The following is a 14969-nucleotide window of genomic DNA, read 5'->3' as shown; positions in this document are numbered from 1 at the left end:
ATTGGCAGCTCCTGGTTTCATTATTTCCCTGTAATACCAGACTGCGTCGTTAATGCTTCAAACCGTGACAGTGAACATCTGCACATTTGTTTCTCTGAATGACGGATGTCGATGCAGCCTCGGTCGCTGCCCTGCAATCAAGCCCAAACCGTATCGACTAAATGCTCATGTTCAGCAAACCCCGTGCTAAAATTGTTGTTGCTTTTCAGTGAAATATAGTCACAGAGAAATATACGTCACAGTGTCATTCATTGTTTTTGATTAAATATTAGTCCTCTTTGAAATGGTGACACTGAATAAAAATGATCAAACAATGCAGGTTAGTGAAAATTAATAATTAAAATGCAGTCGAAATAATTCTGTAGTTAATGCAGATACACAACTTTCTTTAAATCATCTTCTGTTCTTGTAAGATACACATAACAGTGTTAATGTAATGTTGGCTGTGATACAATAACTGAACTGTATACTATAAATTATAGTTGAGTCTTCTGGTGGAAGATGCTCTATCATCAGGATGTGATCGAAAAACCTTAATTAGGACAAGAAGCAGGAGCAACAATGAAACGACTGCGATAAATCAGCAGATCTCACGGTAATACATCTAGAGCTGATTGTGTCTTTTCTTTTTACAGTAGACAGTAGTTTAACATCCTTCATTTCACAGTCAGAAAAACTGGGTAAGTTCACCGTTAGTGAAACATTCCTCTTCCTCCAGTAAACAGGAGCTTAGTGAACTAGTAACCTGACAGGCTCACATCCAAGTGGAAAAAACGGTTCCAGGTCCCAGTAATACAAAGCAGCCCACTGATCCCAGCCCGAGTAGTTAGCGTGAAAAAAGAGGGTTAAATGCAGAGTTCTTATTTGTCCAAGGGGATCAAGACATTCAGAAGATAAACAATAACTACATTTTCTTCTATTTAGAGGACCAAAATGCTGATTTCTACAGAAGCTCTGATGATTGAGACAGTCATTAAAAGCGCTTTCGCCAACCTGACATGCATTTGAGAGATCTTAAACTTCAAAAAATAACATTGAGAATAGTTGGACTTTATTAACATGGACAAATGTTTGTGATTCTATATATTTATGACAATGTTTTCTGTTGAGATGGACTGTCTGTCACTATCATTGGATGCTGGATGTCTTTATAGAGCAATCACTCAGTCAGGTTTTCCTCTGTTAAAGTGCCTGGAGATCACAGAGCTGTATTATTCGTTACATGAATAACACTGAATTGAATTTATCAAAAATATTAAAGTTTCATTTATTTAAAGCAAGTGTCCCACACAAACACATTGATCACTTAAACACTTTTCACCACATCAAATATTAAAGTTTCCTCTTTACTTTTCCATCATTGGTCTGAATGTTTCGCCAGGAGGAAGAAACTCCAGTTCAACTCAGATTTCGCCCAAAGCCAGCTGTGCAGAGACGCCATCTGGCTTCATGATCCACAAACCGACAGCGCTGGAAGCAGATTTCAATCTGCAGAGTGAAAGTTTGTCAGGGTGAATGTGAAAAATTCCATGTGAAAAATGTTTTCTATGTGCTTTTTACATCCATGAGTGATGTAGGACACTGATTTGATTCAGCTAAAATTGACGGTAAGCCTGTCAGATTCCTGTGGCTGCCGGGGCTGCCGGCTGTTCTGGGTCAGTTTTGAGGTGAGGTGCCAAGTTTGTCCTTGAGTGTCGGAGCTGGAGACGCTCACCCTGGCACGTTAATGGATTAGACAGTGACTGTGTCATGGATTAAAGCTCCACTGCAGAGACTAATGCCTCCCAGTGTCTCCAGTAAACACCTCACACACTGCAGCAAACAGTAAATACTTAGATAATACACTCTAGAACCAATTTCTCTAATCATAGTCGGAATTTGAGTGGATTGGATTAAAACTTTTTTTTTTTTTTAAAAACCAATATACATTTTTTGTTAATTGAAATAGTGATTTTGTAACAGGCACAAAATGAACACAATGAAACCATCACATTAGAAAGTGGGCCAAAACCTGCAGACTACTGTTCCAGGCTATTGTGAGGATCTGATGAGTGGATCCTTCTCCAAATCCCCCCCATTACAAGTGCTAAAGCCCCCTAATAGAGCTGAAGGAGCTGTTACTGAGGAGCTAAGTCCTGCTCACTGACGTCAGTGTGTGGTTGTTGGTTCTAAGCAGGAGGAAGCTTAGTGTGCAGCCAGTGTTTACCACAAGCGCTTCCCTCGAGCGCAGCATGTTTCACCTCAAAATTAAAGCTCAAGATGCGACTTTGTCTCACATAAATACACAGAAACACATCACAGAATCAGACGTTCTTATTTTATTGTCCAAAGGAACATAAAATGTTTTCCTGTTTAAAGTTTCCTTCATGGTAAAATGCTGGCAGCTGTGATCACCAGGAGTAGAAAAAAATGTAGTGAGTGTAAGTGATGTGATTTTGTGGCTTTGTGTGTTTTGCCTTTGTAAATCCTAAACACCTATTAAAAAAGGAAAATATAAATGTAAAACACTTGAGGTAATTGTAAATAAAAAAGGAATGAAGGAAGCTCACCTGCAGCTCAGAGATTAAACCAACTTTACAGTGAAATTACTTGAACTATCAGGTAACTATATTTAAACTGATCAACGTTATTTAACAAACATAAGTTCATACCATTCAATGTATGGATTGGAAAGTATGATTCCTGCGTGAATTAAGAGTATAAATAATAATTTATTTGAATACACGTCAAAATAGAGAAATAAAAAAGACAACTGTGTAACTGTCATTTTTTTGTTTGTCGGTGATTTGATATGACTAAATGTCAAAAAATACATGTGGGACAATTTATTGCATCACCTAAGTTTTTCATTCTATTAATATTACTTTTTTTTTTTTAAATAGTATTGTGATCAACATTTTTTTGAACAGAGATTTTTGAAAGTAAGTCCAGCAGATCCAAGGAAACTTTCAAAAAGCTGGAAAACCCCTGCAGACTCCGCAGGAGTCTCTTACAGTTTCACTGGGATTCAGAGCCGCTCGGAGGGGGAAAAGTCATACATCGACCGGCTCGTCCGTCTTGGCCAGCGGCAGGGTGAGCGGATGCTGCGGGAAGCGGATGGCCTCGCTGTTGCGGCGCATGTACGCGTGGCCGCTGATCGGGTACCACATCTCGGTGAAGGTGAGGCTGCCCACGGTGATGGCGCAGCGGCCCAGCACCTTGAAGCCGGACTTCCTGTAGAACGGGACCAGGAAGTCCTCGCACATCAGCACCGCCCTGCGCACGTTGGGCAGGCAGCGCAGGTACTGCAGGTAGCGCCACATGATGATGGGACCTTTGCCCTGCTGCCGGAAGGTGCGGTGCACGGCCAGCACGTGGATGTGCACCGTGGAGCCGCGCGGCTTGTGGAGCGTCAGGGCATCCTGGAGCACAGTGGTTTTACAGACGGTCACACGCGCACAAGTCAGACATGATTGCTGCTTCGGTGATTGAATTGCGGGGCGTCTTACCGTGGTCAGCCTGTCCTGGTCCCACAGGGAGCCGATGATGAAAGCCACCAGGCGGCCTTCCTCAAACCAGCCCATGGAGAGCTCCGGACACAGCGTGAGGAAGTGGCGCACCTCGTCCAGGTGGAGGGGGCACTCACCCGACACCGAGATGAACGCTGAGGAAAAAGAAAAACAAAACAAGGCGCAGTCACTTACTGAGGGACCGTTTGGCAAGTGCGTAATCACAGTTTGGCTCCACTTTTACGCACACACCTGATGCGCCCTTAAGCTGTGATTTCTTCATTTATTTGTCAAGTATTACACGTTCTTCCAAAAAAATGTATTTATATTAATCTGCGTGTGCCATAAATAGTTTGAGACGCGCACGCGGCGGCTCGCTTCACTCACCCTCGCGCTCGATCTCGAAGACGCTGATGGCATCCTGCGTGTTGAGCGGCCGCACCTCGCTGGCCGGGAGCGTGTGTCTCCTCTGGATCCCGGGGGAAACTGACGGCGAGGGCTGCATCGGCTTGATGAACGGCTGCGCGCCCACAACGGACATCATACGAGATTTCTTTTACTTCTTCTTTTCTCTTTCACGCTCCACTCAGAAACGTCCGCCGCGCGCTCCTCCGCGTCCCCGCCGAGCAGGATCACCTCTGTCGGGGCCCTGCGAGGAGAACCGGAGGGTCTGTGTCTGTACTTATAGGACATCTGTGACTCAGCAGCTCATTTGCATGTGAATATTTGATGGCAGTGAATGAGCGGTGGTCAGAACTGTGTGTGGCAATTTGCTGAAACCCTACAATTACCCGTCTCTACTGTTTTTGTTTTATCCATCAAAACAGGCAGATTATTCTGAATGACTCAGACTGATCCACGACCTCCGGCCTTTTTTCACGCTCACTGTATGTGTGCGTGATGGCACATGTATTGTTGCGTTCCAACATAATGAGTAAAACGAAGTTAAAGCCTGATGATGAAAGGGAAACAAAAAAAAAAAAAAAAAAAACGCCAATCAGAGGCCGGGCAGCGCACTTAACTTACCGGACGGTGTGGAGGTCAGTGAAGGTCCGAGCTGCTCTGCGTCTCTGCCGCTCGGCGGGAGACGTCTCCCCTCTTTATGGAGTGATTATTACTATGAGTCACATGATGAAGGATTACAGACTTTGTTTCCACAACTCGACACTTTATCTCCCCTCTGACGGACCGCATGACAGCTCCAGGCCTTCATCAGGAGGAAAACAGCTACAAAGTACAAACACATCACCACTGCTACACAAATCCATTTTCCTGCCCTTTCCCTGTTTTCACATCTGCTGCTCCAGTCGTCCAATTTTCCATCACTATCACCTCAGTTTTGAATTTTTCCTTATTGTGTGATATATTTCCCGTATTTTAATGTCGAAAGTCGTCACGGTTCGTTTTTAAATAAATTTTTAGGCTTTTAAAACATTCAATACATTATACCATTATCAATATGTGATTATATTCAGTACTTTCAAGTTACAGTTTGAACTTTTGTCACTAAGTGGAAAAACTATTAAGTTTCTCTCAAGACTCAAAGTTATTGTGAATAAGTCATTTCTGACAATTTAACAAAATTATTGTTTATACAGAAAATATTTATTGTATATGTGCTTTTTTCTGAAGACAGTTTTGTTTGTACACTGAGCAAATGCACGTGATATTCAGTGGGAATTTTTCTAAAAAGAAAAGATACATTTTCCTTGAATTGTAGACATGGGAGTACAGCTCGGGCTCATTTCCTGAACAGCCGTTACATTTCTTCACATTGTATCATTACAATGTTTTTGCCAAAAAATCCAAATGCTGCAATGCCGGGAGAGTCGGAATCATTACTCCACCGAATATGAATGAAACCTTTAAACTGGGCTCCATAGACTTTAATTCACTTCATTTCTCCAAATAACTGGCCTGTGATGATAGTGAGCGTTGGTACGGCTGAATGGCTGAACACTGTAACTCTGAGTGCTTTGAAATGCAGGTTGACATTGTGCTGAACATAACAGCTGAAATATAATAAATACAGGAGTGTTTTTAAATATGAACTCAAAAAGTATAAAAGCTATCAATAAGAAATAGCACCCGCGCCCTAAATCCCACACTGTTAATCGTTGCTGCAACGTAAGAGCGGCGGGAAGAAACACATTTCAAAAAAGAAGCGAACAAAAATCAGGGCTCCACTTACTTTCATTACATATGTAGATTTATGATTCTTTTTTTATGAAAATACCTTCATGAAAATACACATAGTTCAATATATGAACAGTATATGTGGCATACATGGGATTTAGTGAGCAGAGAAAGGCACAGAAGAAGAAGAAGAAGAAAGCAAAAGGAAAAAATTGGTGTGATCGATGGGTTTTTTTTGTTTTTTCTTTGTTTTTTTGTGCAACACACTGAATAATTACAAGTCGATACCGACCTGCTGTCAAACATTAGAGCAACGTTTCGTAGCACTGAGGCAACAAGGCAGCTTACAGTCACATCTCTATACTCATCTGCAAAGCAAAAAAAAAAAAAAACAATCCTAGCAGAGGACTGAGGAAAAAAAAAACACTACTCAGTTACAGTTCAACTAATATAAGTAAACTGATTCAGAGGATGGACGAACGTTGTTACTGTGAATCGCTGGGAAAATAGAGTCCGAAGGTCGTTTTGTGGTTTCTCGGTATTGCAGAACGGAAGTGGCGGCGGCAAACGGTGGTCCAGCAGAACGAGGAAACGGGGGCACTTATTTCTACCGTCTGCAGGGATTAAAGGAGGATCTGTACTGCAGCTGGACGCAGACGGGTAAGGCAGACGAGTCACCGTGCTTCTTACAACCGTGATCGGGGCGGGGCGGGGCGGGGCGGGGAGCGAGGGGGGCTCCGGCTGCTGGTGTCTGTCTCCGGGCGGAGGGTCGGGGGGTCATGCAGGACCGGGAGCCTCTCACTCCGTCGGCGGCGCCGGCGTCTCGTTGGCGTTGTTGTCGGTGATCTTGTTCTCCAGCTCGTCGTCGGAGAGGAGGTCCAGGGAGGTGCCCTCCACCTGCAGCTGGCGTCTGCCCGAGCGGCTGGAGGAGAAGCTGATGGGACCGCCACGCCTGCGGGACGGCGAGGGAGGGAGGGAGGGAGGGAGGGAGGGAGGGCGACCGTCACACCTTTGTAACTTGTCTACTAATCGATCTAATGGAACCCCGTGTTTTACAGAGAACTGTGAAAGTGTCTGCGTTGGCGGTCACCTGAGGCGGTTCTTGAGTGTGTGGACCTCCCGGCTCAGACCCTCGCTGGCCTCGGTGGCGTCGTCCAGCTCTCGCTGCAGCTTCCTGCGCGAGGCGTTGGCCCTGGTGGCCTCCTCCTCCGCCTCCTCCAGCTGACGCTTCAGCTGCTTCATCCGGGAGTTTGCTTTCTCCACCTTCACACACAGTTGAAGGAACAGTTGATGTTCGTCACATGAATGTACAATATAGACAGCTTTGAATACAACCGTGAAGTTTCATAAGAGTACATCGTATTTCAAAGGGTTTAAACTCCACCTGCTCTTTAAACTGGTCGGCATGGCGACGCTCGTCCTCCACCTGCATGCACACTTCCTTTAGCTTCTTCTCGGTCCTTCTCACGATCTTGTTGGCCGCCGCTCGCTCCCTTCAGGGAAACACAGGTGGAGTTTGTTAAAGCGTCCCGCCACGGCGGCCCCGGTCGGCTTCAGAGCGTCGGAGACCCTCACTTTGCCTCCTGCTCCAGCTGCTCCTCCAGCTGTGCGATCTTGGCCTCCAGGGCCGTGATGGAGGCCTTGAAGCGGCTCTTCACCGAGCCCTCCAGCTCGCCCAGTTTGGCCCGCAGCTCCTTGTTCTGGCGCTCCAGCTGCTGCCGGGCGTTCTCGCTCTTCTGTCCCGTGCTGCGCTCTGCGCTCAGCTCCGTGGTCAGGGTGTCCACCTGTGGGGGGGCGCTCAGGATGAGATTTAATCTAAAGAAGAGACGAGACCGGCGAACTCAGACTGCACACCTGCATCGTCGTCTTTCTGAAGCGGTCGTTGAGCAGCTCCATGTTGCCCTGCTCCTCCTCCAGCTCCTCCTCCAGCTGAGCGATTCGAGCCTCCAGCCGCCGCTTCTCATCCATCAGGGCGGACCTGAAACCGAGATTACACTCACTGTTAAGATCAGTAAAATGATTAGAACTGCTAAAGTCAGCCACATTTGGTCACTTCTTGAGTTGACAGAAACTTTCCTGTTCGTTGGTTGTCAGTAAACTTACTTTCCGGAGGTGCTGTTTGAGATTTCATCCTGCAGCTCATCTCGTTCCTGCTCTGCGTGGCGCCGACCCCTCTCCGACGCTGCCAGGTCCTGCAGAGCAACAGAGCAACATACCATAAACCTCCATATGAAGAAATACCCTCAACACTGGAGAATGTGTGAAAGTCACAGTCTGGACCTCATGGAGCTGCACAATTTCAGCCTCCAGGCTCTTGAGTTTCTTCTCATTCTCCTTCGATATGGCGAAGATGTCGTCCCTGGACGCCCGTGCGTCTTCCAGTTCCCTCTGGTAGTCCTTCATCTGCGCCTGAAGGAGGCGTCAGTGAGGCGTTAGTGGAGAGCCCAGTGTGCAGCACGACTCGCTCGCCTCTCAGGACCAGGATCGGATTTACCTGTAGTTTGCGCAGCTGTTTGATGGCTTCGTCTCGAGCCTTGTTGGCTCCTTCTATGTGACCCTCGATGTCCTTCAAATCCATCTCCAGCTTCTTCTTGGCGGCAACAGCCAGACCTCTCTGCTTCCTCTCGTCCTCCAGCTCTGCCTCCATCTCCCGCACCTGGAGGACGGATCGGAGTTCAACAAACAGGTGGGAATCACCGGACCTGCCTGAGGACGAGTCCTCACCTGTTTGACCAGCGCTCTCTTCTTCTCGTCATTCTGGTCGTCGCGGCCCTGCAGGTCTCTCTCGTACTGCGCCTTCATGGCCTGCATGTTGACCTCCAGACGCAGCTTGGCGTCCTCGGTGGCCTGCAGCTCGTCCTCCAGCTCCTCCAGCTGAGTCTTCATCTCCTCCAGCTGCTGCTCCAGGGTGCGCTTGGACTTCTCCAGCTCGTGGACCTGAGGGACTCTCGTCAGTCAGAAGGGGGAAGGAGACACTCGGGGCTTCTCAGAAGCTTGGTGACACTCACGTTCTTGCCCACGTCGTCCTTGGAGCTCATGAGATCCTCCATCTCCGCCCGGAGCTGCTTGTTGACCCTCTCCAGCTCCTCTTTGGCCTCCAGAGCCTCGTCCAGAGCTCGGGCCATGGACAGAGCTTTGGTCTCCTTCTCTCTGGCCTCGGCCTCGGCTCGGTCCCGTTCCTCGGCGTAACGAGACGAGACGCTCTTCTCCTCGGCCAGCATCTGTGGAGGTGAAGACAAATTACAATCATATTTTGTGAGCTGAGATCGCAAATCTGCAACACATACTGCAGAGAAACGTCCTCCATGTGAGTTTCACCTGGTCAAACTTCTTCTGCTTCTTCTCCAGGTTGGACACGATCTGCCTCTGGTGATCCAGGTCCACCGTCAGGTCATCCAGCTCCTGCTGCAGGCGTGTTTTCGTTTTCTCCATCTTCTCAAAGGCGATGGTTTTCTCCTCCAGGCGCTGGCTTGATAGCTCCAGGTCCTTCTGCAGCTTCTTCTTGGCTTCCTCCAGGCCGTCGATGGTTCCCACATCATCTTCAAGCTTCTTCTTGCTCTCTGACAGCTGCACACACACACACACACAATCAGAATAAAGTCAAACAAAACACTATGACTTGACCGTCTTTTTCTGGTTTTGGAGTTTTACCTGAGCCTGGAGGGTCAACAGCTGCTTTTCCAGATTCTTGCGCGCCTCCTCCTCCTCCTCCTGCTGCTCCTGCAGGGCGTTTTTCTCCTCCTCCAGCTGACGAATGCGACTGCTGAGGTTCAGCTTCTGACGGGTTTCCTCCTGGAGCAGCTCCTACATGGAAATGATAGGATGCGTCATTAAAAAGAAAGATTCCCAGAGGATTATTGGATTTGTCTCGATGATAAATAAAGAAAAGTTGCACGGCACCTGCGAGTCCTGCAGCTGACTCTCTAATCCAGCAATGTCTTTGGCCATCTTGATGCCCTTCCTCTCTGTGTCTTCCAGCAGGGTCGACACGCTGTCCATCTCCGCCTGAATGAAGAAGGAAAACCAAGTTGGTAAATAGTTAATGCTTTTCCACTGATAGTCACATCCACCGCCTGGCGATAGCCGCCACGCAGTGTGCTCAGTCCACCTGTCTCCGAGGCCCACCTGCAGCTTGTGCGTGCGCTCGGCCAGCTCCCCCTTCGCCCGCTCTCCCTCCGTGACTCTGGCCATGAACTCCTGCAGCTGGGCCTCCAGCTTCTTCCTCTTGTGCTCGGACTCGGTCTTCGCCTGCTGCAGACTCTTCACCTCGGTGGCCAGCTCTTTGTTGGCGCTCTCCTGGCTCTGCTTGGTCTTCTCCAGGTTGGCCTTGAACTGAACGCAGTCAGGAGGAAACACTCATCACGTTAACGTGTCGTCGGTTGATCTGATAACCGATCTGAGGTAGCTGACTGTGTGAATTACTCTCTTGGCTTGTTCCAGCTGCTCAGACAGCTCCTCCAGAGCGGTGCTGTGTCTCTGTCGCATCTCCTGGATCTGAGCCTCGTGGTTTTTAGTCTCCTCCTCGATGGCTTTCTTCAGTTCGGCAACCTCCTGTTCACGCTTGGTCCTAAACGGAGCAGACGGGGTCAGAGGAAACGCCCTCATCAGGTGAAGAAGACTGTAAAGGTCATTACCTGAGCTCCTGCTGGGCTGCAGTCGTGTCCAGCGTGTCCTCCAGTTCAGTCTTGAGGGCCTCCAGCTCTTCACTCAAGTCCCTCTTGAGTTTCTCGGCCTTGTTCCTGGCCTGCTTCTCGGACTCCAGGTCCTCCTGCAGCTCGCCCAGCTGCGCCTGCAGCTCCCGAACCTGCTTCAGAGCGTTGTTCTTGTGGCTCACCTCTTCTTCACCCCTGGGAAACATAACAGCAAATCTCATTTTATAACTACTAATTTATTCTGTACCTCCCAAGTCACAGCATCTTTCTCTTATTTTTCAAGACCAAGGCCTTCTTCCACACATAGTCAAAAAAAACCAACAACAACAACCTGATAAACCCAAAAAACCCAAAATTTAGTATTTACTGAAGAAAATACATGAGTGACCACAGAAGCTGGAAAACAAAACTATCTAAAGAAGCTTAAGGTTTTTCCAAACCACATAAAAGGGGAAAAAATGAGCACAAAAGAGTAAATATATTAAAAATCCAAAAAGATATCAAAGAGACAGAGCTGAATTTGAAGCAGTGACATGATGCTTGCAGCAGGGGGCAGCAGAGGTCGACTCAGAGGTGTCCTAATGCAGTCTTCTTCAAGGATCTGAATCCTGCATCGTGACTTCACACTAACAAATGCTCATTAATACCAGCCTGATAACATGTGTACAAACCGTGACTCAGTGTGAACACACATTCCTCTGCCATGAGAGTCAGCAGATAAATCAGACGATAACAGCAAAACCACATCGCCGCTTCACACTTTGTTTAGAGAGTATGATAAAATGCCACTTATGAAATTGATGCTGTAAATATAATATGATATAACCTGATGAATGAGTCAGATGAGGAAGCAGCACCTCAGCGACGCCCCCTATTGGCCCACTCCGTTATGTAACCCATCGTGTCGCCGCCGTCTCCCACCTGGTCTGCATCATCTGCTGCTCCTCTTCCTTCTTGCCCAGCTGAACTTTGAACTCTTCCGTCTGCGACTGCAGCTCGGCGATCTGCTCCTGGAAGTCGGAGATCTCTCCGTCCAGCTTCCGCTTGGCTTTCTCCAGCTCCTGCCGGGTCTTTTCCTCTTTCTTCAGTCTCTCTGAGCAGAGGGAGGAAAGGACAGGGATGTGTCAGAAAAGACATTTTGAACTGAATACTGCTACAAATATCTGCCAGTTTCTACCTTCCAGATCGGCCAGCATCATCTCCTGCTTGTTCTTCAGTTTTCCAAGGTTTTTGGCCTTTTCTTCCTCCTCAGCGAGCGTCGAGGTCACTTCATTGATTCTGTCCTCCGTCAGCTTCTTTTCCTACAGATGAGACAGCAACACGATTCTTATACTACCGCTGACTGCATCCATCCATCCGTCCATCCATCCATCCAGGTGTCAGGAGCGTGTTTCACAAACATTCTACAGTGACTCTGCAAAGCCCCTCGTTCTCTCACCTTGAGAAACTTAGAGTTCTGGTCCTCCAGCAGCAGAATGTCCTCCTCATACTTCTTCATTTTGGCTTCTGCCGTGACTTTTTCCAGCTGCAGCTTCTGCCTTGCAGCTTCCTCCTCATCCAGCTGCTCTTCAAGATCCTACAGACAGAAAGCGCACATTCAGAAACCCTCCTATTTATACTGTGATCGTCTGTTTTGTTCGTCCGCTTTGCTTCGTTTTGCTGATGGGACGAACCTGGATGTGAGACTGCATCTTCTTCTTCTCGTTCTGCAGGCCCTGGGTCCTCTCCTCCTCCTCCTCCAGCCGGGACTCCAGGTCGTGCAGGATCTCCTCCAGCTCCTGCTTCTTGGAGGCCAGGCGAGCTCGCATCTCCTCAGCCTCGGCGAACAGCTCCGTCTCCGCCTGCAGCTGCTCCGCCAGGATGTTCTTCTCCTCCGTTAGCTGCACACAAGCGATGATGATGATGATGATGATGGTTCACTTCACGGACGCTGTTTCTTCCTGTGGAAGCCGATGAGAAGAACCGACCTGCTGATGCTTCCTCTCCATCTCCACCAGCTCTCCTTCCACCTTCATCTGCTTCTCCTTCACTTTGACCAGCTCCTCGTCTTTCGCCTGCATCTCCTCCTCCTGCCGGGTCACCTGCAGCAGGGGCTTCACCTGCAGGGCACAAACACACACCGGGTGAGCGGATCCAGCTCTTCAGATACAAAACACAACATCCAGCATCTGGGAACGTGCTTCTACACACCTTGGTGAAAAGTCTCCACCACTGCCAGTGACGCAGCTTCAGGTAGGCGGCGCAGTTTCTCTGGAGAACCTTCAGAGCGCTGAGCTGCTGCTGCTTCTTAGCGAAGGCCCTGAAGCATCACAAAGAATAAGAAGTTTATCAAAAATGTGCAGAAAAGGCTCAAACGTGAGCTGCAACGATCAGAGCGAAGCCTCACTTGCGAGCCAGATATCCTCGGCAGACGGCCTGGAAGTAAATGATGATGTCCGTGATCTTCAGGTCTCGCTCCTCCTCCAGGTGGGCCAGGACTCCGGCCCGGAAGAAGATCTTACTCTGACCGATCCGGAAGAGGTTTCCATCCAGCTCCAGGGCCTGAATCTGCAGCGCAAACAAACACGTCAGTCACATGATGGCAATTAGAAATTCAAACGTGCATATAAGGCTGCAGAGAACAACTCAGCTGACGTTACAGTGCAGCTTCCCGGGACAGTAAATTTAGGAGTTTATTCTCAAATTATGTGCTAATTATTCCTGTATTCTATTTCTTTTTAAATGTTTTTATTGCACTTTTGTTATTTGTGTAATTTTGTTAAATTATGTTTGAAGTTACTACACTAAGTTATTATTATCAATGATTTTAGTAAAAATATGAAACACAAACTCTGTAAAATGTTATTTTTCATGACGTTTTATGCATTTTTTAAATCTTGTGCAGTCTTAAACTTCTATATGTATTATTATACATATGTTAATGTAAAAAAAACAGAAATTATTAAGTTGTTTTAATACCAGTAAGAGATTTAAAACTCATTTTAAAATAAATTTAAAGTTTTAATTCTACAGTAAAATAAGCTTTTATTCTTTTTCCTAACTTGAGACTCTTCAAACTCTCCACTGACCTGTTTTCATATGCTCTGTCTGCTCTAACCTCTTGAAAAAAACAAAAGAAATGCACTTGAAATACAAAAATCACTCTGATTGTAATGGTGTTTATAATGAGATTTTTACCAATTCTCATCTGAGATTTCATTGGTAAGTCGAGCTAAAGATGGTTGTATGATCCTCACCATCCTCTCACAGGCCTGCTTGCCGTCCATGAAGCCCTTTGGAATGGCGTTGGGAGTGAGGATCTCATATCTGAACACACAGAGAAGATGAGGAATTACTTTCTGACTCTCTCATGATCAAACAGAGAGACAGTGGTGGGAGTGTCAAAATACATTTCCTAAAAAAATCACAAAAAGAAGATTCATTATTGATCTTTCAGCAACAAAAAAAGTGAAGATAATTGGTCAACGCCTCAAAGTCATAATCAATAAGCTGATAAACAGTGTAGTCATGAGAAGTACATTATATATTGTTTATCAAAATCATTGAAGGTGAAAACATTAAGACACACGATGAGTAATGCGGTACGGTACCTCTGTCTGAACTCCTGGAAGACGATGCGGTTGGGGAAGCCCTGTCTGCAGATCCGGATCCCCTCCAGAACCCCATTACACCTCAGCTGGTCCAGAACCAGGTGAGGGTCCAGTTTCCCGGCCTGAGGAGGACGAAGACGAATGAAACAAACCTGAACAGCTCGTACTTTGACATGAGTTCATCAGATTAAAGCGAAGCTGCTTTAGTCCACTGGGTGCTTGTTAGTTTGAAACTTCCTGTTGTCTGTTTACTGCAGCATCTCTCACTGTACTGTGTTGTTGAACTGTACCACCTTGTGGTGAAAAGTGGTACTGCATGGCTGCAGCTTGCACTCACCCGTTTCTCATGGTTGGGGATGATGCAGCGGACGAAGTTGGGGTTGGTGTTCCTCAGCGTGGCCATCAGTTTGGACAGCTGCTCCTTGTACAGCTGCCCCACCGTGCGGAACATGCCCTTCTTGGTCTTGTACGCGGCGCCGAAAGCCGTCTCATTCATCCCTGCAACCTGATCCAGGCCGACGATCCGGTCGACTGCGATGAGAAACCAAGAGCATCGGCATCAGTTTACAGCAGCATCAGAGGACGAGAAAACGTTTTGAGGATGAATGAATCTAGAAAAGAGAAAAAAACAGCTGTTTTTTAAATTGTCTATGAATTAAACACTGATGTTGATGCACGTGGATGCTGCCAATGAAGGTCGACATGAGTCCAGCTGAGCGGGATTTGCTCTTTTCTGCTTTTTGTGATAAAACACGAGGACAGAGAGCAGAGACCTCCAGCTGTGAATGAACAATCAGCGCCTTTGATTTTACAGGTGACAAAAACCCTCCTCATATATTTCTATAAGATTTTAAAGGATATTTCAAGCCAGTAATGATAAAATGTTTGATTATAACTGTCCTACATTTATAGTGTTGGTGTTTGTAGGAAGAAATATCCTCAACATAACTTAGTAAATGCTTTTGTAATGCACCAAAAAAGTCTTCTTGCATGCTATTATGACAGGCGACCAAACTTTTCATGCTAAAATGTGAAGATGAAGCTGATATTTATACTCTAAAACAGTTAGAATTGCTAATTTATAAGGCTACTTCACATGATCG

The 14969-nt window shown here is 46.9% G+C and overlaps 2 protein-coding genes across 7 annotated transcripts in view; both read right to left on the bottom strand.

Moving 5' to 3' along the window:
• Positions 1–3028: 3028 nt before the first annotated feature.
• On the bottom strand, positions 3029–4329 carry LOC115387153 (serotonin N-acetyltransferase-like). Its single transcript, XM_030089756.1, has 3 exons — positions 3876–4329; positions 3489–3643; positions 3029–3401 (listed from the first exon to the last, which is right to left on the bottom strand). The coding sequence occupies exons 1-3, from the start codon at positions 4030–4032 to the stop codon at positions 3033–3035; spliced, it is 681 nt and encodes a 226-aa protein (XP_029945616.1). The 5' UTR covers positions 4033–4329; the 3' UTR covers positions 3029–3032.
• Positions 4330–5533: 1204 nt separating this feature from the next.
• The window catches only part of LOC115387136 (myosin-10-like), a 52203-nt gene continuing 42767 nt past the window's right edge, over positions 5534–14969 (bottom strand). For 3 of the 6 annotated variants that reach the window (XM_030089719.1, XM_030089722.1, XM_030089723.1), the window contains 26 exons: positions 14204–14397; positions 13867–13988; positions 13513–13582; positions 12663–12823; positions 12467–12575; positions 12244–12375; positions 11950–12156; positions 11715–11852; positions 11454–11577; positions 11198–11369; positions 10259–10471; positions 10047–10191; positions 9750–9956; positions 9525–9629; positions 9276–9428; positions 8943–9191; positions 8633–8845; positions 8349–8561; positions 8119–8280; positions 7905–8033; positions 7728–7816; positions 7479–7602; positions 7200–7408; positions 7009–7117; positions 6715–6887; positions 6423–6576 (listed from right to left, as the gene is read on the bottom strand). In XM_030089719.1, the coding sequence (XP_029945579.1) occupies positions 6423–6576; positions 6715–6887; positions 7009–7117; positions 7200–7408; positions 7479–7602; positions 7728–7816; positions 7905–8033; positions 8119–8280; positions 8349–8561; positions 8633–8845; positions 8943–9191; positions 9276–9428; positions 9525–9629; positions 9750–9956; positions 10047–10191; positions 10259–10471; positions 11198–11369; positions 11454–11577; positions 11715–11852; positions 11950–12156; positions 12244–12375; positions 12467–12575; positions 12663–12823; positions 13513–13582; positions 13867–13988; positions 14204–14397 (4076 nt within the window). Of the gene's footprint in view, positions 6577–6710; positions 6888–7008; positions 7118–7199; positions 7409–7478; positions 7603–7727; positions 7817–7904; positions 8034–8118; positions 8281–8348; positions 8562–8632; positions 8846–8942; positions 9192–9275; positions 9429–9524; positions 9630–9749; positions 9957–10046; positions 10192–10258; positions 10472–11197; positions 11370–11453; positions 11578–11714; positions 11853–11949; positions 12157–12243; positions 12376–12466; positions 12576–12662; positions 12824–13512; positions 13583–13866; positions 13989–14203; positions 14398–14969 lie in introns of those variants that run through there. The other 3 variants (XM_030089721.1, XM_030089720.1, XM_030089724.1) reach the window with 2 other exon arrangements.

This window comes from Salarias fasciatus, chromosome 4, assembly GCF_902148845.1.
Source record: "Salarias fasciatus chromosome 4, fSalaFa1.1, whole genome shotgun sequence".
Classification (NCBI taxonomy): domain Eukaryota; kingdom Metazoa; phylum Chordata; class Actinopteri; order Blenniiformes; family Blenniidae; genus Salarias; species Salarias fasciatus.
This window is presented reverse-complemented; position numbering and strand designations above follow the sequence as displayed.